This window comes from Clytia hemisphaerica, unplaced genomic scaffold, assembly GCF_902728285.1.
Source record: "Clytia hemisphaerica strain Z4C2 unplaced genomic scaffold, Clytia hemisphaerica genome assembly, whole genome shotgun sequence".
Classification (NCBI taxonomy): Eukaryota; Metazoa; Cnidaria; class Hydrozoa; order Leptothecata; family Clytiidae; genus Clytia; species Clytia hemisphaerica.
In genome coordinates this window covers 910,914-935,214 of record NW_027104543.1, presented here as the reverse complement: position 1 = coordinate 935,214, position 24,301 = coordinate 910,914, and the positions used below count along the sequence as shown (strand labels likewise).

The following is a 24,301-nucleotide window of genomic DNA, read 5'->3' as shown; positions in this document are numbered from 1 at the left end:
AACAAGATTTTTCGTACATTTAGAAACTTTTGTTATAACCTGTTATAACTACCTTTTGTTATAATTGGTCCAAGCTTTTCACCAAAGAAAAGGAAAATTGAAACATATGTAGATATATCCATTCTTAATTCAATCAAAAAATTCTGTTTCAACTCCAATAAATAAAAATAATTCAACAAATCCCACTATCTAACATATATATAACTTAAATAAAGTCAAATTAACTCTATATATAAAACTCTAGTATGTACATAAATTCTTACAATCTCCACCAAGCCACTCAAAAATAGTATGGAAAAATTAAACAACAACACTTAAAGGGATAATCAGATGGTCTGAGATATTTTGCCTGCAGATAGCTTCTAGGATTTTAGGAAAAACCTCTAAATTTTTCGGTGTACTTATTTTCCTAACTAAAGTTATGACACTTTGAAATTTTGAACCTTTGCTTGAAAACAATAGAAAAAAGTGTGAGAAGTCCCTGAAAAGTCCCATTTTTCGATATTTCAAAGTGGCATAACTTGAGTTAGGAAAATAAGTACACCGAAAAATTTAGAGGTTTTTCCTAAAATCCTATAAGCTATCTGCAGGCAAAATATCTCAGACCATCTGATTATCCCTTTAATACTCCCATTTTACACACCAATACCGTCGTTATTATATCAGGGAGGTATAAAGAAAAATAGGAGATTTATGTAATTGTAACCAACCTCGCACTACGATTATATAGTGACGAGTATGCATGCTCATAATCTCATATATACATATATGCATTTTTGATGAGCTCTTTTGTCGATAGGTGAAATCTCATTGGCTCTTTAAGTGTTAGAAACTGGATGAGACGAGATTCAGGGTGCTTTTTCACTACGCTAGATAGATAAGTGGCCCGGGGGGGCACTCATATGATCTGGCCTACGTCATGTGCCGCGCTTAAGGGTGGGGTTTTTCAGCACCCCAAAATGCACTGTAAGGGTGTGTTTCTGTGAGATTGCACTGCAAGGGTCGAATTTTAAAACAAATTCAAAATAATTGTTAAAAAGAAAGGTTTATACTTCTCGTTTGTTTGAAAAAGTTTCTATTGTCTGATAATTACCAGCTGACAAGAATAATTTTCCCAGTTTTTCTTTGAAACAGAAAATTTCCCAAGCTTTTTCTTTCACGCAGATTTACAGCTGAAAAGTATAGTGCACTATAAGGGTTGGGTAAATCAAGAGAAAATGCACTGAAAGGGTACCTTTTCAGGCATATTGAACTGCACTGTAAGGGTACGATTTTGAAAAGCAGATTTTGCGCGGCACATACCGTCGTTTCGAAATCGAGTCCCCCCCCCCGGGATAAGTGGTTCTCATCAACGGTCCTTTTCATAAATTTCTAAGGGTTGTAAAAAATATACAATGAAGATTCGTACTTAACATCAGATTTTGATCGCTTCATATTAAAATTCCAGATTTAACGTCGAAAATTGGTCATTAAACCTTTCGTTCTCCAAGAGAGGGGTAGAGCTCTCTTGGCTTAATGACCAATCAAACCAAAGATACACCGAAAATAGATTGCTTGCAATAAAATAGCAGACAGAGCATCAACATTTATCAGAAGTAAAATGGTTTGGTTTTTGCATAAAATGAAGTTGGAGAACTACTGTTTATAAAAACGACTGACTTATAATCATTTCAATTAAATTTTGTTAACCATGCTGTAATTAACTCCAAATTCGAAGGGTCGTAAACGCTTTGACAACAATTTTGGGAGTCAGTAATGCTTTCTTATCAATTTTCTTTGTTTCAGCTAATCGATTTTCGCCAGACAGTCTCAGTGAAAAAGTACCCTCATTATTTCTGACATCGTTGTAAGAAAATAAATTGGGACCTAAAAAAGGTCTGTAAACTTGGCAATCCTTCATCAAATGACAAGATTTTTTATAAAAGAAATAAAAAGACTTTAACGACCAATTACCAACAAATTTAACTCCAGTTTTTCTTTATACCTCCATGGTTATACCTGAGATTCCAATCGAAGTCTTTTACTTGAATATGAAGTAAAATTGAATATATTTTCCATATCCGGTAAAAAACAGCGAAAATATCCCGGAAAAGTAAGCGGGATATTACCTTGGAAGGTAAAAACAACAAAATAGTTTACTTTTAGACATCCTATTTGTCGATATGATCACTTTTGGCTATTAATTGGTTTAATTTGATCCGCTTTACACATGAACTTGTTTTTGGGGCCCCTCTTTGGCTCCCGCAATAAATTTCGAGTATGAGAAGAATTTAAATAGGGCAACCCATCAAAACCAATTACTGGTTTATCTCGAAGGTATTTCTAGGAGTTTCTAGCACCCTCTGTTGTCAAGTTGATACTGTTAGGAAGGAGACATGTGTAATGCAAGAAATAGTTCAAATTTCTGCATAGCGAAAACAAGTATTGAAAATCTGGAAATATAGCTCAGACCAGTCCAAATCATATAGCATCTCTAATATAGGAATTTCAAAGGTCATTAAACACCACCACCACTCTTATACATTTTTCATGAGGGTGGCCCATCTCATTTGCAAATCATACGGTGTGCGACATCCCTCAAAATTATACCCTTTCAAAATACGAGGCCATTGTTGACCAAATTTGGAAACACCGTGTTTGAGGTTAACCAATTCTTGCGTCGTAAAAGGTACTGGTCTGCTGGGTGTTGGCTGTGTACCGTATATCTAAATACAGAAGATTTAAAACGCGTTGAATCAAACAGACAGTGACAGTGGAGTCTTTTTAACTCAAACCTCTATAACTCGAATATCTCCTAAAATTGAACAAGTTTTATGGTCCCTACAAATAACAACGCCTTATAAACCTTACGCAATAACTCAAAATTTCTTTAAATCAAACTAATTTGTGTTCCCCGTTAAAGCCGGTCTCCACTTTCGCGCGACATGAGCGAAAACTTCTAGACGTTTTTGTAAGGCCATTGGTCGGTTGAAAAATGAAGCAATTCCATTGGTCGAAATTGACGTAACGGATGAAAAAAGTATAACTTCCTTCAACTTTGTTTTTGTTCGTGCGAAACTTTTTTATGACGTGATCTTTTCTTCAGGGCAAAAATCGTTAAGAAACAAACTGTCGCCCATTTCGCGCAAAATTGGAGACCGGCCTTGAGTTATGGGAGCTCCCCGGGGGGGGGGGCAGCTGGGCAAAAGGACCGACGGGTATGTGCGGGTCTTAAGGGTACCTTTTCCAATATGTTTAAAATGCACTGTAAGGGTCGGAAAAACTAGAGATACACTGTAAGGGTAGAAATTTCAGAAAATTCTTGAAAAATCTAGATATTTTGACCAAAAATGCTAGAATTTTGACCATTTTTTGCACGAAAGGGATCGAAAATTTGGGGGAAAATGCACTCTAAGGGTATGATTTTCACTGATTTTTGCTGCACTGTAAGCGTGCAATTTTAAAAGCCAATTTTTGGCCCGCACATACCGTCAAACCGCAAACCCAGTGCCCCCCGGGGGGAGCTCCACTGTATAGCAAAGTATCAAAGACACTGTTTAGTTTTTTGTAAACGTCATATTTCTTAATAATAGCAAAAAAATATACCTTGAGCTTTTTGTATTTATCTTTGAGATCGATTGCAGTTCGACCATTTTGGAATGGGTAAGCATCAAGAACCATTTTCCAACGACGTCCGTATCTCTCAGCACCTAAATAGAAGATAAATATATTTGTACAACAAGAATAGCAACCAAAAATACCTATAAAACAATAAAAGAGGCATCTCCGACATTATTAAAATGTGTACCGATGGTATTTGAATACCAAATTTGAGGTATTTTGGACAAAAAATGAGATAAAAAGCCAAAAATTTTAAAGTTACTAGGTATTTTTTTGGCCCAAAATCCATAAGCAACGTTTTGGCTGAAGTCCGGAAAATCCTTAGCAACTCCAGCTCTGAGCCGAAAATTGGCGTTGCTTATAAAAAAAGTGAGCAACAGATGCATTTGTCAAACCTTAGGTTATGAGAATTAAATTTTTGCTCAGCCTCGGCAATCATTATTTATCCGAAACTTTTAGGCTAAACGCTCTTTCGTATTCAATTGTAAAGGTTTAAAAGAGGCTTTAATCTGTATTTTCTATGTGTGTCCCTATAAAAAAGTGTGCATTCAACAATAGCCAAAAGTCTCAGTTTACCAAAATTGGACAGGACGATCTCTGACACATTTTTCTTATTGTGCTAATAGGGTTGACAATATTTTGGAGAAAACAAGTACTGCTACTTTATTCGATTGTGCCTTGTTTCTCAACGGGAACTAATGACAATTTTTAGCAACGTTTTTTTAAGAGATCGATTCGTTTGTTTTTAATCTTTGGAGATAGGACCATTGCAAATTTTTTCCGTCAGCGGACGCGGGCCGTATTTAGCCGTCGAAGACCTGAAATAACGGCAGAAGACTTGAGGTAACAGCTGAAGACCTGAATTAACGACCGAACACCAGAATTAACGGTCGAAGACCTGAATTAACGACCGAACACCAGAATTAACGGTCGAAGACCTGATTTAGCAAGTCACCGACCGAATACCTGATAAATAAGTTAGTGTCAGAAAAACTAGCCTGCGCCACTCAGCATAGCATCAGTTGCGATGGTTCAGAAAGGTGGGTAGTTCGATACGAGGTATTGGTATTAATTTTCACTGTTTTTAGTTTTAAAACTTTTAACTTTTAAATTTTTTTTTCAACACTATTTCTATTGAAATATCAAATTTAATCAATTCTCAATTAAATTCATAAAAAGGATTTACAACAAATTTCCACTCAATTCATTTTCTCCAGGTCTTCGGCCGTTAATTCAGGTCTTCGGCCGCTAGATTATGTCTGTAGCCGTTAATTCAGATCTGCGTCCGCTGAAGGAAAAAATCTTATCACCCTAAACTCGTATCAGTTTTTCCCCACATAAGTACAAGAGAAAAAGGTGTCAACAAAAGATTGGATCTAATTAAGGGGATAATTAAGTAATCAAATGGCACGCGCCAGTCCGCGCGACTACGGTTGAAAAGGTTTTATCAATCCGGTTGAAAATTGCTATCCGCATCTTTTATAGTTAAAAGAACTTACCGTCAATGATATAGTTGACTTCTTCTGCGGTATATTCTTTGCGTTGACGCCGTCGGGAGGGAGTCATCATATTTGTACGGTACGTCACGTCCTACAATATTGCAAAAGAAATGATATATATTTTTAAAGGTTTTGAATTTTTTCGTTCACGTTAATTAACTTTGCTCGCGTTATGTGAAGCCATTTGAAAAAAGTGAGGTAATTTTTATCGTATGCTCCAATGTTTCTCAAGTCAGGTGTTATAAATTTTGAAATATATTTTGACCACGTGAGACTGCGAAATTCATGTCAGGTGTTATAAATATTTTGACCACGTGACCCAGCGAAATTCATTCGCGAATGTAAGAGAATCACTCAAATCTGTCATGAAAAGTCATCGACCATGCCCGACCACACTCAAAGGGCAGAAAATAGTGTAAATCTTTAGTAACATGTAACTGATGATTGTACGAAGTACATGAAACTCTGAGTTATGGAATTTTAACATTTTGTTTTGGAAAAAAATCTGAAACGAAGAAAGCTATATAATTTTTTTCGAGCATTTTGCCAGAAATTTAGTTCACCTTACACGCCAATGTAGAAAAAATCACGTACCGATCTCTCAGAAGCATGACTTCTTCTAGAGGCAATCGATCGATAACTGAACACAGACGTGTTTTCCCAATCTGTATTTGTGGTGTCCAGTCTTTTCTTTGGAGTTTTCATTGGAAAGGTTGGTTGTGGTAGAATCTTCGTTGTTGCATTATTGAGAACTGGAGCAGGCCGTTCCTTTCGTTTAACAGAGTCGTACAATTTTTGAATTTTCTTTAAAAATTCGAAATGAGTGCGACATGTGAAATGTTTCTGCTCTAGAAATTGGATCAAATTTTTGCTGTTCAATGATAAATCAGGTCGACAGGCTACGCAGGATTTATTGATTTTTGTTGCAGTATTACTGACAGATGTGACGGGTGCTTTTTGTTCATCGTGGCAGATAACCGACGCTTCGTCCTCGTTTCGCGAATGATCGAACGATAATGTACGGCGAATGCCAGACACAACTTCACCAGAGCTGTCACCTTAAAATTATAATACGACCATGAAAATTAATTGAGACCAGAAGAAGAATTTTCTATCCTTTACCTAGAAACTTAGATTTTCTAGCCCATGAGCCCTTTACAAAACATCAATCACTATATCTTATAAAAGACTTTCTCGGAAGAAAGGATCCATTCCAATAAACAGCATAGACGGGTTACTCAATAGCATTATACAACATTAGTTCATTAGTTTTTTACTAGATGAGGTTAGTTAACGATTTTCACTCAAACTTGTTTAGAATGCTAGACTAGAAATTCTCTAATCAAAAGTAAAGTGAATCAAAATAGTACCTTCTCCATTCTGATCATAAAATCCTTCATCAGAGCTTGTAGGACATCGTTTCTTGGTTGCTTCTTTTTTCTTTGGTGCACATTGGATAGTAGGCTGCATTTTCTGGCCATTCACCTATTACAGAAAGGTAGGTTGTGGAAATAACCCTACTGTATTTGGTTTTACGGCTAAATCAACGTCGAATAAGTCAAGCAACGACAGAAATGAAAAAAAAGTTGAACATCATCAAATATTTCGATTTCAATCGATGACCTTCAAACATGAGCGATAGCAGAGTGGTTTAAGGCGCTAGCGCCGAGTCGGCTGGTCGTGGAATTTGCCTAAAAGACCTCGATTTGCGGGCTATCCACGTACAAACTAAATAAAAGAATCGATCAATCGAATCTGAAATTTTTTAAATGTGTAAACCAGATTCAAGCATTAGGTTAAGTCTTACCATTGGAGTTTTGAACATAAAGTTCTCTTTAACTTTAATCCTTCGAACCATAGGTGTGGGCATGACAAACCCATCCTTATCAATTTGTGGTAATGGCGCATTGAGATTGTGTTCGTTCTGCTTTTGCCAGAGCTGAACTTTCTCAAAGAGGGATTGCTGTTTCATCATAAATGATGAGGAAGGTGTAGATTCCTCTTCACAAAATGTCGAGGAATGCGTCTTTTTTTTTAAAGCAGGTCTTTCATCGACATCATCGTCTCCTTCATCAGGATATTTTCGTTGAGGTGTTTTGTCTAACATTTGGACTGATGGTGTTGTGGAACCGTGTGTCAATCTGCTCATGTCATGCCTTGAAAACCAACCAAAAATAACAATTATTTGAAAATATCTGAGTGAAAAATACTACTAGAAAATCGAAGACTTGATCATATTGAATGCGCAAAAAAAAAGTTTAACTGAAACATTGAAACATGTATTCTGTACAGCAGTGCTAGAGAAAGGAAAGAAACAAACACCTCATATCATACCTAGGTAATAGCAAAAAAATGTTATTGTATAAATTTCCACAACTAGAATAACAGTGACTTCAAATTTCTGCTTCCCAAAAAATATTCATGCATTCACAAACTGCTTTTTTCCTAAATCTTATTCTGGTGAGTTTCAAAGAATACTAAACAATAGTTGCTTTAGTTTTAAGGTAAAGAAAACAGCAAAAGATTCTACCTTTGAGGTGTCCACGAAGCAGATGGGGCGTCAAGACATTGGCGTTTACTGGGCGCTGTATCCGGGCATAGTCTAGGATACAACCTACGAGATGGTGTCGCGTAATAATGCATCTGCGTTCGTCCTCTAGACGGTGTCATAGTTGCTTGTTGATCAAAGCCGCATTCGGAGGCTGCTTGGCTTCGAACTTCTGCTCGAAGGTTTTTAATTTCATCTTGAAATTTTTGTAATAAATCATGCTGTGATTTGAGCATGTCGATCATCTCTGTATTATCTTTGCTGTCGACATTGGTGACAGTATTGGTAGCTTTTTGATCGTTGATGGATTGGCAGATATCGTTCATTGGTAATGACCGTTTGGCACGACGTACATTCTTTTTCAATTTGCTGTGGTTTGTGTTTTCCATTTGAATGTCATCTTTTTCGATGACTTGTTTTTGTCCACTCTTAACACAGTCATCTAAATCTGTATTACAAGAAAGAAAAAACCTTTTCATAAATTACGTCACAAACAACGCTTACCTCGTTCTCAAAATATTGCTATGGTGTTTGATTCCCAGAGGAGTTCATAAGAAGTTTACTCTATTTATTTAAAACTAAATTTAAAACGAGTCATTTGTTACACTCAAAATAATTTATGAAAAGGCCTATTGTCTTAACCAAGGTGTAGAATAAGGTGCCGGCTTTCGTTCGTATCAATTTTTGCACACAAGCAAATTTTTAATAAATCTTCAGTATCAACTTTTGCGCATATAATTAGAAGTCCTTCTTTTACTTATAACACCACTTCTACAATCAATTTGTCATGATTTTCTAGAAGGATTCTGCAACATTTCAGTTTCAATTCCACGCACCTCAACATTATAGATGATTTAGGAAAGTTAAACCCCCTGTTTTTATATAACTGATCCAGTTCTTTCAGAAGATTTCATTTAAAAAGAGCAAGAGAAAAGCCTTATTATTCTACCGGATATTGTTCTATAGATAAACATTTTATTGGTCATTTCATTGTCAATGTTATCAAGGTCTTCCAAATACCTACCGTCTTGATATTTGACACATTGTTGTAGAATGGATGTCCCGATCTTTGAAATCATGTCATCCTGGAATATTGTGAACGAAAGAATTGCAATTTTACATTTACTACTCAAAATATATTACCTTAAGTGTGTTAATTTTAGCGGGGATTAAATTTGGCGGATTTGGAAGTTTTTGATAAAATCCACCAAATTAAATAGTCGCCATAATTTTTAAATTCTTTCATCATCCGCCATATTAAATACCAGATACACTTAAGGTATTATCCGCTACACGGGAAAAATCCGCAAATAATGTTTTCTATTTCTGTTTAACTTTCTGTTTTCAAACTTTGATTATAAGACGAGAAACAATTCTGTTAGATGAGATCTCCGATCCAGTCAGGTAAACAGAGCTGGGTTTTATTAGCCCAAACTTGAGCTTCTACGGCCCTTTTCGAAGCAAAAATATGTCATCTTTAAAGTAGACCAAACTTCGATGCCAAAAAATTGTCCTAGACCATTGTTTCACCTCCTTGTTTCCAACAGTGCTAATTTTTTTTGTTTTAATAGAACAAATTGCCGGCACTAAAATGTGCGTGATTTATTTTTAGCCGAGATGGCGCATCATGATATTTCACCTGCCTGAGGCTTAAGATAAAAAGATGCTCTATGTAGTGTTTTGTATAAGATATGTAATTACCACTGGATAACTTACCTGCTTCTTAGACATTATGTTGATGATTTCAGGGACTCCATTGCTTGTTACCAGCGCCTTCTGACATGATTCTAAAATTCAAAAGCCAAGAGTTGAATGTTCCAATCACCACTGAAATTATTATAGTGACTTAAGACTTTCCCGAATTCAAATCAAAGAACCAAATATAACAAGTGATACTTTTATGGACCTACCTGATTGTGCATTTAACACATATTATATAATTGATATCTACGTGAGCGTGACCATTAAACAATCATTCAGAACACAAATAGTGACGATCTATTAAAATTAGGCGTTTGTTTCTTATAAAAAAAAAGTTTGAAACCAAAATTTCATGCTCTTGAAATATTCTTTCATAGTCAAGACTTCGTGAGCAAATAAAACATCTATCCATAGTTTGCAGAGGGGTATGAACCCCCCTAGGTTTATTTCATCCCCCCCTATATACCCATCCCCCCCTTTTGTAATGAAATCTTATCCCCCCCTTTTTTTTACAGAAAATCCGTTTCGAAGGAAACTCGCTTTCCCACCTACCAGCAAAATTATCAACAAGAAAGAGTATGAAGTATTATAGTCACGAGCCAACAATGACAGAATATAACTAGCGTTTTTCATTAATCTCGATCATTCACTGTGACAATTTGTATTTGATTTGTATTTGATTAGAAAATTGACCAAAATTTCCAAACCCTCCCTTTTTTATTTGACCCCCCCCCCTACATTCCCATCCCCCCTAGTTTTTTCGGCAGATCTCGGTACCCCCAATACAAAGGCCCTCCAGAAAGTTGGCACCCCCCCCCCCCTATTAAAAAGGGGGGGTGCAAACTCATAAAAAAAATGAGTAATTTAACTAAGAACATTGATGTATGCTTACTAATAGTGATTCTTATAGATAAACATGCGTCTTTTGAGCCAACAAAATTTTTTTGAAAAAATCTGCTTGAGCCATCTTTTACCTATGATAGTACTCTACTTTCATGCAAAAATTCAGAAAAAGTCCAAAAAACCCATTTTTTAGCCGTTTTTTGGCCCAAATTTGCCCAAAAATTTTTTTTTCGAAAATCGGGCTCCGTCACATTCGAGGGTTTATAGTTACACATCTTTGTGCAAAAAATCAGAAAAAACTAATGAGCCAATCACGATGAAAGCTAATAACGAACGAACGAACGGACGAACGAACGGACAAAGGTTAATTTATAGGACCTCCACCCCACCGGGGTAGGTCCAACAAAGTGAAGTTTAGGATGGGTAAAACTCGATTAAACAAATTTATAGGTCATTTTTTCGCGTTCATATGTTCGACACTGTTTAAGTCGATAAGCTCCCGTTTTCGATAAAAATCTGAGGCCCCAGATAATTTTCCGTTTTTACGAGTATGAACTTCAAATCTTCGTATTTTTAACATTGGAATGCGAATCGTAAATTTTCATTCCGTTTCTCCAAAGAATTTAGGATTTCAGCATATGTACATTATGACTCCTGTCAAGTCTAGCATGTATTTTTCTACCTTGGCTATAATTATTATGAGGGAGACTTCCTACTATTCGACATTCTCTCGATTAAAATCTCTACTTCCCTTTTAAGATCGAATAAGAGAGCGTCAACTGTAAACTGAAGCAGTTCAATACAAAAAACAGTCTTTGGAACGTAGGACTTACCGTTTTTGTGAACGAGTTCAGAGAAGCAAAGGAAAACTTTCAAATGAAGTTGATCATATTTTTCAGATTGTAGACAGGCCACCAAGCAGCTCATCAGATCATTCTTCAATCCTGAAGCTTTATTGTTGGCTGTCGAAAAGCAATAAAATTTACAAAAGATTTTTAAATCTGGTCCTCGATAAAACAATACTCTGGATCTTTAATGTAGGAATAAAGCAAAATACTTTATCGGATGTTGTTACATCGACCGTAAAATTAACACCAGACCTTTCACATTGGTCATTTACGCAATTACACGTTTTTTTATAAGAACAAAAGGCTTGGATGGCCAAAATATCAAGAACAAGTTAAGAACATTTAAGGCTTTGTGGACTCCAAAACACCCGATTTTAAGGGCAAATGGACAAAAATATTCACAAAATGGTAAGAATAAGAAAACTCAAAAAGTTAAGAACATCCAAAGGCTTTAAAAGTTTTGGATGTTCTTATAAAAAAAACGTGCAGCCCAAAATCATAATCACGACATAAAGGCCCGTTTAAAAAAGAGCAATCATACCAGATTTTAGGAAATGGGATGGGCTCAAAGATTGTTGAAATTAATTAAGAGACATCATTAAAACTACAATCGTCCACTAAATATTTGAGACAAAGGGGAGTTCCCGGTGTATTTTTGAACACCACAATTGATTTTTAAGCGCCTTTAACTACAGTTAGAAAGTAGAGTTTTAACTCTGAGTTTTAACATGAGACGTAAGACTTAAGACCTTAGGATCTCAGGATTTAAAAGCTCAAATTTGCTCGAATGAGGCTTGGAATATCATAGTGTCGGGGGGGGGGAAACCAATTTTCCAATTTTGAATGGGTGAGGGGGGGAAATGAAAATTTGAATAGTAAAGGGGGGAAAAAAAGAGGGGGAAAACATCGATAGTTGGCAAATTTGGTGGGGGGAAGTGTGAAGTCACTTCAACTTTATCTCAGCAACCAAGGTCAGTCCACATGATATCATGTGATTAGATCATGATTGAAAAATTAACCAATTTTCGTTCTATTTTGTCTAGTATTCCTTTTGCAGCAAAATTTTACGTTTGTGTCAGGTTGAAATTTGAGAAATTTATATCTGTATATGGGGGGAACTGATATTTTCAGAATTTTCTGGGGGAAAGCAAAAAAGAGGGGGGAAACTAAAAAACCGAAAAGTCATACATAGGGGGAAAAAAAAGAGGGGGGAGATTAAAAAAAATCAAGAATTTGGTGGGGGGAACAAACCCTGGAGGACACTATGAATATAGCCTAGAAGCCACCAAACCCCTCTAAAATCGAAATATTCAATGGAAGAAAGTGGAAGTGCTAAAATAGCAATTCTCGCCCAAACTTTAAATTTTGAAAAACGTTAAAGTACACTAAAATCTCAATATATTTCGAGGGAGATTGTAGAATGAAGCATTCTAATGAGACACAGAACACAATGAATACTATGCATAAAAAAACATACTGTGATCAGTTACGGCGACCGTTACTGTATCCAATAAGGTCTTGGTTAACTCCAAATTCCTCTTAGCTTTGTTGTCGCATTCATTTTTCATCTCAGTTTTGAGGACTTGAGACAAGATTCTCATTCCACCAATCATATTGAATATGTTTTGTGTCTTCTCTGCAAAAAAAGAATAAAATGGATTATCTAATGACTCTAACCTTGTTGAATCCTACCTAATACAACTGCAGAATACTCTAGATATGGAATATAATGCACATGAAAGTTTTACCCTAAGGATTGACTTTTGCTTTTAAATTAGACCTTAGATTGCATATCATTATTCCTGTTCTTTTTAGTGAGAAAAGTGCTCGATGATATCTCAGAGCTGTTTAACTTATTAAGAATGAGACTTGTAGATTATGGTACCTGGTAAACATTTTAATTAGCAGAGAACATCCTCATTCCGCATGTTATGAATTAACATTCTTTTGTCAGGGTTATGAAAAAAAAGCTTTACGTTAAAAAAGAAGCGGAATTTCTAGACAAACCATTCTCATACAAACAATCAGCAATAAATTGCAAAGCCTCTATCCTGGCATCTTCTGCATATTTGCCACTTGCCAATGTCGATAAAGCCAAGTTTAACAACCGTGAACAGACTATTTGGTTTTCCACTGTAAACAAATTATTCAAAAATAATTTTTCAGATACATAGTACATTGCAGCAATATGAGGAGGAAAACTAACAGATACATTAACAGTTCTAGAGGCTGTAGTGAAACATTCTGCTGAAATACGTTTTAAAAAAAGAAATCAAGGAAAAAATAACGTTGAAAAGATTTTCGCCTGATCAATCTAAGCTAATACCGTATTACTTCGAATAAACGACCCGGGCGTTTATCAATTTTTTTGGATTTTAGGAGGGGCGTTTATTCAAAAGGGCCGTTTAAAAAAGGGGGCGTTCATTCGAAGTAATACAGTACATACTATTACATGAAATATTAGATCAATGTTGGATATCCATTCAATTTCATTAATACAGTAGTAAAAAAAATGTCCTTTAAACTATACGAACCATTGCGAGGTTTATTCATCAAAGACTTTAGTGCATGTGAGATATGAGTGAGAACAACAGGACAGTTGGATGATGCTTTCTCAAACCATTGTTCTTTAGATACATTGTTCTGTATTTCTCCTTTCGGATGGAAACTCCTAGAAAAGAATTTGCCAAAAGTTAAAATTCTGGCTTTATTTCAAAGTATATAGCCAACATAAAAAAAATCACAGGACCATTGGATGATACCTATATCTTGAATCTTAGTAGCACATAAAAATAATTATTCTTCTTGTCAAAGAATGTACAATACTCAAAAATATTCCCGTCATGAAGGTCATGGTTTCTACGGGATTCTTTTTTTTTGAAGTGAAATCTGCAACCTATACAATGTAGTTCTCATTACCATGTCACTTGACTAAGGCAACCAACTATCATACAATTCATGCAATTCACTGAGCAACTAATTTATGTTACAAACCTGTAAAGTAAGACTAATTTATCTAGAAGCTTTGAATTCCTTGCTTTGTTCTGTACTTTATCTAAAATGAAAATTTACTTGGATAAACTTTGTATTAAAATCTCTTATAAATCGCATGTAAACGTTCAAAAAAATGAACCTAAATGAAGAATAATTAAAACTATAATCACTTAACTGGATACTAATTGTAAGATTGTGTCAAAACTTGTCACGAAACCAAACTAAAGAAAATACCAAAACCAATAGATACAAATAGGCCATTTCAAGAGAAATCATAAATAAAAATCATGATACTGTACCATTTGCAGAACAAAGACACGCAATAAAATAAGATCCTGAAGCAATCATCTTGGAGTTAGGCGGATCACCAAAGATCTTGTTTTTCAAGTAATCCATAATTTGATCATTGCACAAAGCATTCTTGTTCTCATCTGTAAGAATTAGAGAGGATTCGCTCATATGATTAAAAAAAATATCATTTGTTTGTAATTTGAATGTCGATTTAAAAAAAACTGCCTTTTCCAAAGGAAAAAGAACAGACATTGTAAACTGAAAAAAAAACGTTCCTTTTTTTATGAAAGATTTCAAGACTGGCAGGATACGGGTAAATTAAAATCTGATTCTCGTAAACATTAAATTTCAACAATACTTTAGTATTCGAATCTTGGTTTCTCACTCAATGTAAAAAAACAAACAAAAAAGGATCAACGATTTCCTTGGTTAAAGCATGGAATTTTTTCATCCTCAGCATCTACTTACAATTCGACAGTGAAGAATTTCCGAGGAGTATCAAGGCCTTTTGTACAATGGAGCTTGTTGTTTTCTTTTGAAATGCCAACTTATGAATGAGGCTGATACCATTCAATTTGTAAAATATTGTAGCACCTTCATCTATAAAAATAAGCAGAAGGACAGGACAGATTAATCTTAGTTCAGAAGTAAGGTTGCGCAGTAAGGATGTAATAAGAGAAAGTACATTGTAAAGGTAAAAACAGCGAAAAATAACTTTTTTGCCTTATTAAAATGAATGAAAAGTTTAAAAAAATACACCTTGAGTTAGGCTTAATTTTCTTTGCACAGGCCCAATTTTGAGAAACTTTTGCCCGCAAATGATAGTTTTTAGATTGAGTTATCCACATAACATAACAGAATAACTAACACAGAAAAAAATTACTAAAATGGACAAAAAATTTGATAAGGACATTATGGACTTTAAACATCACATAAATGACCAGATAGTGAAAGCGAACTAACAAAATAAAATAAAATAATTTACTTTCAAATACGTACATATCCTATTTTCTGTATAGTAAAATTCAAAACCTCATCATAATTTTTTTACTTTACCTTGCAAAACCATTTCAGCTAAATGCTCCAGTGCTTGGATAATCTGGCTTTTGTCATTTCCAAGGCATTGTATTGACTCTAAGAGACACACCATGTCATTTTCCAAGGAAGAACCCATTTTTGTAAAGATCTTGTTCGAGAAATTCGATCAATTCAAACATCAATGATCTATCATGTATCTGTTTATATGATTTTAATCTATTGAAGGTGTGATAGTTTAAGAACCTAAATTCCATCACCCAACTTTTGTGATAGGAATGAAACAGTAAGAAAGAAGGTAAGAATCGCTGAATTAAATAGATTTCTTCCTCTCTCACCATCAAAACAAAGAAATATTAGTTTCAATCAAAATCCAAACTTCTTATCATTATCTCTAAAGATGGGTGACAAAATTATATTGGAGATGTTGACATTAGACCAACTTTCTTTGAAACCTTGTGCTGAACTCTTAAACTTACTAGAACTAGAAAACGGCATATCTAGCCTTATTCTAGAGTTTATCTAAATCTAGATCTAGATCTAAACTTTCACGGGGAATAAATTTTGCGAATTTCGTGGATGTGGGTGTCATCTGTGAAAATCCGCGAAATTAAGTCCCAATGGAAATTTGGAAGGGCCTCATCCTTTGTCTTTTGAACGATGTATGCTTCAAAACAGGATAGAGACTAGTAGTGTATTTTTATTTTCGAATTCGAAAGTGCAAAAAAAGGTGTGAAGAAAATCTCTTCGTTATTTTTCGAATTTTCGCACACTACCATATCAATATTTTGAGATAATTTCTGTTTGCAAAATTTGGAATCACTTTAGAAAAATTAAATTTAATCCTGATCCGCGAAATTACGCAAAAAATCAGGGAACTCCTCATCCATGAAATTAAGTCTCCACGAAATCAAGTCCCCGCAAAAGTTTTGAATTTTGCGGATAGGTCCAAGCGCGAAATTTAATCCCGCAAAAGTTTATCCCATTAAAGTAACAAGGTGGTTTTGGTGGTTTTGAGATTCCCAATAAGTTCCCAATAAGGTGTATTGTGCCATTAAGCCACTACAAATAACATTGACAATAACTCTAACCTTAACTTAACCTTTTTAAAGGCAAAATATGTACCAGACGTAAAACTGTAAAACAGCATTAAGGAAAAGAATTTTCCAGATTTACAGTACTAAGGTTACCAACTTTCTTGATTTTTCTGTTTCTCAAAGATATGAAAATTTCTCAAATAATCTGTAAAAGGCTCCTGCATTGATGCTAAAACACTGCCAGAATAGAGGAGAAAACAAGAAAACAAAACCGCTTTTGTGGAGATGACATTGCCTAACAAATGCTGCTTGTATCCTCCCAGTCCCATTTGATACAATCAATATTTTTTTCAAATCGAATTGATTCTGATATAATCAATAGACAATCAATAATCAGGATTGGCAAGATTGCATATCGATTGATTCTATAATAATAATTGATAATCAGGATTTTAAGAGGGAGGCATGTTTGCCTATCCATTGATCCATTACATGTTTTTTTTATAAGCATTGCATTTGTAAGCATATCTAGGCTCAGATATGGGGAAAAATTAAGCATATGGCAAACATTACTTGAGCCTACGAAAAATGTTTTTTCCTGATTTTGGCTTTTTTGGCTGGAGTTTTAAGTATTTCTCTAATTTTTTTCTTTGGACATAAGCATCCCTCAAGCATTTTTTCAGCCTTATTAAGCTTTTGACCTAAGCATCTCTAAGCCTGTTTTCAGATTTTTATATGCTTCTTATAAAAAAAACATGTATTTATCGATTGACTCCAAAGATGATCAATCGATTGGTTATTGATTAATTACAGTCAACGGCTCTAACCTGGGACGCCTGGGACTATCTGACAAAACATGAGATAGCAATTCTGCCACCATTTCACAACCCATCTGGTTTATTATTTTTGTGGTCTGTCTAGAGACACCCACCACCACGAAAGCATCCACCGAAGGGGGACTTAAAAATATCTGTTCTGAAGGCACGTTCCAGCTGGATATGGCGGCCTGTTCTTAGTAAACTAAAGAAAAAAGTCTGCTGGAAAAAGGTGGTCTGTTCTACTGAAGATTTGATGGGGCCCTGTCTACTCACAATTTTTTCTGAACTCGATAGTAGACGGGTAGTTTTGGACAAAAATTTCTACAACTTTTTGTAGAAATGCTTCTGATTGGACGATTACTGTATGTCTATTGTTCTCCCGAAAAATTTATGCAACAAAATTCTGATTGGCCAGTTTTCAAACGGTTTTTTTCTGGTGGCAAATTCAATCAAAATCTCCAATTCTACCATACTAATCAGGGGGGGGGGGTTCAAGCAGTTAATCCAAAACACTATGCCTGTTTTGACCGTGGTGGTCCATTTTCAAATTTTGAAAAATATAGTTAATCCAAGAGTAGATTATAACTGCCAAAGGGGTGGTCTCTGAAAGAATTGTGGGAAAAAAAAGTGGACTAACTGCATTTTCTGTCATTCTGTAAAATTCATTTATTCTGATTCGTGCTCGTTTTTGCCTCTTCTTCTGTCTTTAAAACGTCAAATTGCATCAAAGTCTTGCTTTAACTTTCTCCTGCTTTGTTTACAAATTCCGTTTTCACTAATTTTCAACCTGTTATAAAATCGGGTGATTCGGCCCTTTTTTTGTAAACAAAAATCCGATTAAAACAGAATGACAAGAGAACTAAAAATGTCCATTTGAAAAAATTATAGGGTGAGTGGGGCACCTAACCCCAAGCAAGTTCTACGTCGTTGGGAACACTTAAAGATTGGGTTTGCAGCCTAGTTAAAATCTAACTAAATCTAACTGACTTTGAATGTTGATTTAAAAAATGAGATATTTGAATCTTTTTTGAGGTATGCAATAACGTTTGCTATATTTTGTTACTTACTGCCTTTTATCATTTTGCTGTTTTGATCTATTTTCTTACCTGCTCATACTAGATTTAGATATTTTTTCTTTAGATTTTATATTTTCATAGCTATTCATGTCTTTAAAAGAAATGCATTGAAAATTACTTAGAAAGTCGACAAACATCAATTAAAATAACCTAATGCATGCCAAAATGCCCCGGTGGACTGTTTTAGGGGGTGGTATTCAAAGATTGTGACTGAAAAACAGTAAATCCAGTGTGGATTAAGTGTCAGAATGGGTGGGTGGTCCTAAATATCATCCAAAATCAGTTACTACGGATGATGTTCTGGATTAACTGCTTGACCCCCCCCTGTACTAATTTTTATCTCATGTGAGCTTTGTGAATGGGTCCAGACTACTGAAGATTGAGACCAGCTGGAAAAATATGGTCTGTTCTACTGAAGATTGGGACCAGCTGAAAAAATATCATCTGTTCTTATGAATCAGACGTAACTAATCGAACAATTCGATTATCGAACTAATCGAATTTAATCGAATGTAATCGAAGTATTAGGATTCGATTAATCGAATTAATCGAACGCTAATCGAACTAATAGAAATCAGAAAAATCTTGGAAAATTTGACTAGTTCGATGAATTTGATAAGTCTTCGAATAGTTCGATTATTGTTCGATAAGCGTTCGATTAAGGTTCGATTAATATTCGATGACTTTGAATAAAGTTCGATGACTTCGAACAAAGTTTGATAGTAAGGCAAATCCTTGCATTTGTACGGGGTGTGCATTTGCAACAGGTTTTCCCGACCCTGTGCAAATGAGATAGCACGCGTCAGGCAAATACTCCACTTTCAACTTTAAAGTAAAAACGGGGGGAAATGAAGATGGGCTTTCATTTTTTCTTTACGAGATTCTACATTCGTTAATAGAGGATTGTGTCCATTGAAAAAAAATTCCACTCATTCAATCTTTTTTAATCAAGCAAAATATTTTTTATAAACTTGAGCATTTCTATTTTCTAAACGCCCGTGTCTAGATCGCGCGATTTTGCTACTCGATAAATTTGATAAACCCGCCCTTACCACTTTCTTTAAGCGTACAGCCTATTTGCGTTAGGTCTATACTATTCAGCAATACTTGACAATCCTAAATACACCCCTTCATCAAATTCATATCCATGTTCTCTTCCCAAAGATTAGACTTACTTAGCTTCACTCAGCTTCACTGCTAACCAAAACGACTGATCCGATTATTTCAATACTTTGAAAGATCCAAGTTTAGATAATAATGTTTTTACTTTCTTTTTATTCAGGAAAAATGGATCAAACGAAGCGCAGTCAATTTGTCAATATCGCAATCAATACGGACTGCTTTCACTAAACTCAAGAAGTGCCCGAGACAGCATAGTAAGTTACATTGTTATCTCATGTATGTTGAAATGTTTGTGCTTCCCATCAATTAGTGTGCGCTACTTGTCACCGTAACTTCGGCAATTTATCTACCTACCGATTTATCTTGAGCGACGGTCAATTTGTGTAGTTTCAAGCGTAACAAAATCTACCATACCACCAGCCTCGATCTCTGCATATTATCTTTTTTATGCTTACTGGTAGCGCTAGATAATACACCAGGGTATTCTCTGGCGTCAATCAGTAAATTAAATAAAGCCTGGGATACACAGGGACGAGGTTGTGGTACCATGGATCTTCTACAGTCATATGATAATAACTTTAATTTTCATTCTTTATTTAGTGTGCCACCGCCAATTTTACTGATTGTTACCATTATGAGCTGTTTGGGGAGAGCGTGCTGCTTGAGAGTCACGAAGAAGAAAACAAGAACAACCTTTTTTATTAAATTCAACAATGTATAAAATAATATACGCTACGAAATACATAGGTCATTAAAAAAAGTGGTCAAAAATAAAAATGAGGCCATCGATCATTAAAATCAAATTAATAAAATATAGACTTAACTTCGTCGGTCTTTCTTTTTGGTGTCTCTTTCATCCGGGGCGTTGTTTTCATTCTCTCAAGCACACACACTACTGTCTCACTGCCGCCCCGGTGGAGCTTTTTCCTTCAGTGAAGATGGAAATTTCTATCTAATCGTAGTGTCCCGATTGAGATAGAAACTCTATATTCCAGCTCGAAGTTTACAGTGGGAATGGTTTTGCAGTGCAATTTTTCTACCATACTGAGGGTAAAGTCATTTGGTTCTTTTCAAGTGGGTTAAAATTTCAGGTTATTTTATCCACCGACAGCGATTTTTTTGCTAAATTTTCCAGTGGGGCAGGGGGGGCTTCACCGGATCTCCAGAGGGCTTCCAGATTCTCGCCCTCGCCAATGATAATGAATGTGTATCATTACGATATTACGACGGTGGAAAATGTGGAAAATACACGTCTCACCTGGATATGATGATCGCAATTGTGTTCCCCCATAAAAAATGAAAATGACTGAAATGAAAAAGAAAAAGAAGAAACAGCGAGAGAAGAATTGTTGTAATTCATCCTATTTTGACCGCTGGAGAACTAAAAACAAGTATGGAGTGACAGGATCAGGATTCTGAATTATCTCACAATGCCCTTATTCTAAGTTTCATATGTTTCGCATTCGAACATCGAAAGTATGGCCGTGCGGATAAACTTCTTCGCCACAGCCTCACGCCAGCATAACACAATAAAGAAGGATTACCTAGTATATCTTATTGAATTTGATTCATCTTCTTGATATTGATTCTAAACAAAAAGAATGGTGTTAATTCATTGTAAAACCATTGCAAAATCTTGATTTTATAATTTTCCACCCCTTGCAAATGCACAGAGTTCCAAAAACCCAGTGTATTTGCACCGGGTTTTCGCACTACTTTCAATTTTGACCCGTTGCAAATACAACGTAGCGGACCCCGTGTAAATGCAAGAATTTGCCTGACTGTTTGATTAATTCGCGTTTTCTTAAATGCACTGCCCAGCGGCAACCACAAGCATGATTTCCATTTACGTACCTTAAATCCCCGAGAGGTGAAACACTTGGATGGGAAATAAATCTACTTAATTTCCCATTCGGAACGCCCGTGCGTGGTTTTTGCACAAATGCCAAAATCAAAGTAAATAAAATCACTCGCTAGATTTTGAAAATTCAGTACTCGAAAACAAAGAAACTAAGGGGCCATCAACAAACGACTTTCCTTTTTTTTAACGGCCTAAGGCCGTTAAGGTTTAGACCCCCTCCCCCCCCCTACGTCTTAGCGGCCCAAAAAATTCTTCAAAAGTAAATACTATCACCGTTCCATGGCCGCCATCTTCTTTCGATTCGTAATCCTCAAAGATCTTCTTTTCGCACGGAATAAACATGTGGTTTTGAACCGTGACCTTTCAATTTTGAAACTCCAAGCTCCGCAGCAAGTCAGGGCGGGATGGGTGGAGCAAGGAGTCAACTGAGGCAGAGGGAAAAATTGCCGACTTTCGTCACGTGACCAGTCATTTTTCTCGCCGAAGCATTAATTGGTGATCAGGAATAAGGTGAATGTCATGTGGTTGCTTTGGTCTTAGCCATTATTCACATGTTTCTAACGACCCTGCCTATGCCCCGGACAGTCCGGGGCAAATGTCTGGGGTCTGAAAAAAATAACTTTTTCCCCGGACCTACGTCCGGGGCTCCAATTTTTGCGCCATAAATTTACCCCGGACGTATATCGCCGAGAATTAGAAAAAAGCCCGCGCGGTCAGCAATTCTATAAAAAGCGACCGCGCGGGCTGGCTGGGGCGTCCGGGGGTAGTCTCTCAAAAACAAATAATACGGACCCCGGGCACGCATCAAAAAAACCCCGGACTGTCCGGGGCATAGGCAGGGTCGTTGTTTCTACTTTTTGGACTGATGAAATTTGTAAGTGAGACTTTCCCTTTTTTTAACTTTTTTTAACGGCATTGCAGTGACCCCCTCCCACCCCTTACGGCCAGAAGCCGTTAAAAAAAAGGAAAATCGTTTGTCGACGGCCCCTAACTACTAGATCTAATTCATTGCCGTGAGCGGAGCGTTGAAATCGTTTGGCATTGCTCATTCGTGAAATTACTTAATTTGGGAAAAAATTGTCGGGAATTACAGTATTGTCTTAGTCGGGGAGTTCGAGTTTGATATCCAAAAAATAAGGTGTCTAAGAATTTCCTACCATCAACTGCTCCAACTTGGGACTATCTTACCCAACATGGGACGGCCATTCCACCACCATTTCACCGAACCTCCAAAGTCATTTGATTTGAGTTTAACGAACCCCGTATTAAAAAATACACCATTTCTCTTTCGCACCGAGTAGGCTTTTAAAAATCGAAATATGAAAAAAACCCGTAGTGGAACACGCGCGAGTGTTCGGAACAAAGAAGACCAAATTAGTGGCAAACGATGGAATGTTTGACGTCACTCGCGCGGCAAGTTACACACTCGCAAAAAAGTCAAAAAGTCTTTGAGAACTGTTCTTTTCCTTCTGAATGTGGTTGCCTGGCCTGGAGTGGCAGCTGTGAGCTGAAAATTCTCCATCTATTCTACAAAACATCTGGAAATTGTCGATCTCTTCGAACTGTTAGCTGGAAATTAAGTTTCTGTTCTTAAAAGCCTTTCAATGTCGAGCTGGAATTTAGCGATCTGTTTTTATAAGATTTTGACAGCCCTTGTCAAAAAATATATACTATGTACTTATTGGCATGGGTCAAAATTTTTTCTGGCAGGGTTCTTTACCCCAAGATGTTAACAACAAAACAGGTGAAGAGAAATCCTACAAACCTTTTCATTCTGACAGAACTTGAACCGGTGTTGAGTAGAATGTAAATGACTACCAAGTCGAAAATTTTTTCATACTGCGGAAACGTTTAGACGGGGGTATGGTGGTTCCATTGAGACGGGGGCTCTGTTATTATCAGTTAGGTAGGGTCAGGGTTGCTAGTAACGGCTAGTCACTGTGCCGGGTGCATACTCGGCGCCTTGGGCCCCGCAGGGTTGCTAGTAACGGCTCGAATTTCAGTCAGGTTAAAAAAGGGGTACTTTTACCCATATTACAATAACATTACCCCCGTCTTTTTTATCATTCTATAAGTATTTACAAATTTTGTATTCTGCTGTGCGAGTGTGGCTCAACGGATAGCGCGCTGGGTTTCTGATCAGAGATTCTTTCATTTGGTGAGTTCGAATCCCGGTCGGGTCGATATTTGGAGAAAGTTTGAAATATAGAACAGTTAGTAGAAATCATCAGAAAACAAGTCTCAGAAAGTCAGAAAATAGAAAAGACGAAGAGATAGAATAAAAGATAGGAAGTAGAAAAAGTAGAAAAAATCCTGGAGAGTCATTTACAATCTACACACGACCACTTGAACCTGCCTTAAAAAAAATTTCGCGCTTTTTTAAACGACTCGCCCAGTCGGGAAATCGGGGAAAATATGGACCGCCATTTCCGCCAGTTCACGCCACTTTACCGCCATGGGAACAAAACAAAGTCTGCGTAAATTACCTTATCGGCCCTTTTTACGCCGGCCCTAATTTAACGCCGGTCCCTTTTAAGGACACAGCCTAATTTTGGGCCTACGCCAATTAGGGCCGTTAATACGCCAAAATTTGTAAAAATGGCTACTTATGCTTCAAATTAGTAAATAATGACTAAAATTTACATTAAAATGTCATTTTTTCAGTAGTAAACTGTTGAATTGAAAATTCCATCGAAAATTACTGATTTATAAATATATTAAATATTTCACTGAAAGTTTCAAATATGGAGTAAAACAATGGATAATTTCCGTTTGCGAATCATACCTAAAATCCTTTTAGTTTGAGAAATAATGATAAAAAATTGACGCCGCTTTTAGGCTAAAATTGCAAAATGTTGCGTTGGCCCTTTTTACATCGGCCCTTTTAACGCCGGCCCTTATTACGCCAATAAAGGCCGGCGTAATCCTGCCACGACTAAATCTCACATGGATATAATTTAGTGCAGATAGATCGAAAGGATATTTTGAAACTGTCCTTATTTTCAACTCAAAGAAAGGTGTTTTTTCA

At 36.2% G+C, this 24,301-nt stretch overlaps 1 protein-coding gene across 2 annotated transcripts; it reads right to left on the bottom strand.

Annotated features, from left to right (window-relative positions):
• Window positions 1-2,054: 2,054 nt before the first annotated feature.
• LOC136822614 (telomere repeats-binding bouquet formation protein 1-like) lies at window positions 2,055-15,574 on the bottom strand. Of its 2 annotated transcripts, XM_067078880.1 has the most exons (17): window positions 15,381-15,574; window positions 14,793-14,924; window positions 14,333-14,464; window positions 14,034-14,094; window positions 13,574-13,710; window positions 13,047-13,172; window positions 12,517-12,675; window positions 11,025-11,153; window positions 9,364-9,434; window positions 8,672-8,732; window positions 7,630-8,095; window positions 6,907-7,255; window positions 6,470-6,584; window positions 5,694-6,157; window positions 5,100-5,190; window positions 3,586-3,689; window positions 2,055-2,705 (listed from the first exon to the last, which is right to left on the bottom strand). In XM_067078880.1, the coding sequence occupies exons 1-17, from the start codon at window positions 15,496-15,498 to the stop codon at window positions 2,517-2,519; spliced, it is 2,904 nt and encodes a 967-aa protein (XP_066934981.1). In that variant the 5' UTR covers window positions 15,499-15,574; the 3' UTR covers window positions 2,055-2,516. The 2 variants fall into 2 exon arrangements, with proteins under 2 accessions (XP_066934981.1, XP_066934982.1); XM_067078881.1 differs by lacking the exons at window positions 14,034-14,094; window positions 14,793-14,924; window positions 15,381-15,574 and having other exon boundaries at window positions 14,333-14,404.
• Between the last annotated feature and the right edge of the window lie 8,727 nt (window positions 15,575-24,301).

Coding starts and splice junctions, on each gene's coding strand:
- LOC136822614 (XM_067078880.1), bottom strand. CDS start 15,498: ATGGGTTCTTCCTTGGAAAATGACATGGTGTGTCTCTTAGAGTCAATA. Junction 7,256..7,629: donor GCTTCGTGGACACCTCAAAG/GTAGAATCTTTT, acceptor TTGGTTTTCAAG/GCATGACATGAGCAGATTGA. Junction 3,690..5,099: donor AGTCAACTATATCATTGACG/GTAAGTTCTTTT, acceptor TCTTCTATTTAG/GTGCTGAGAGATACGGACGT.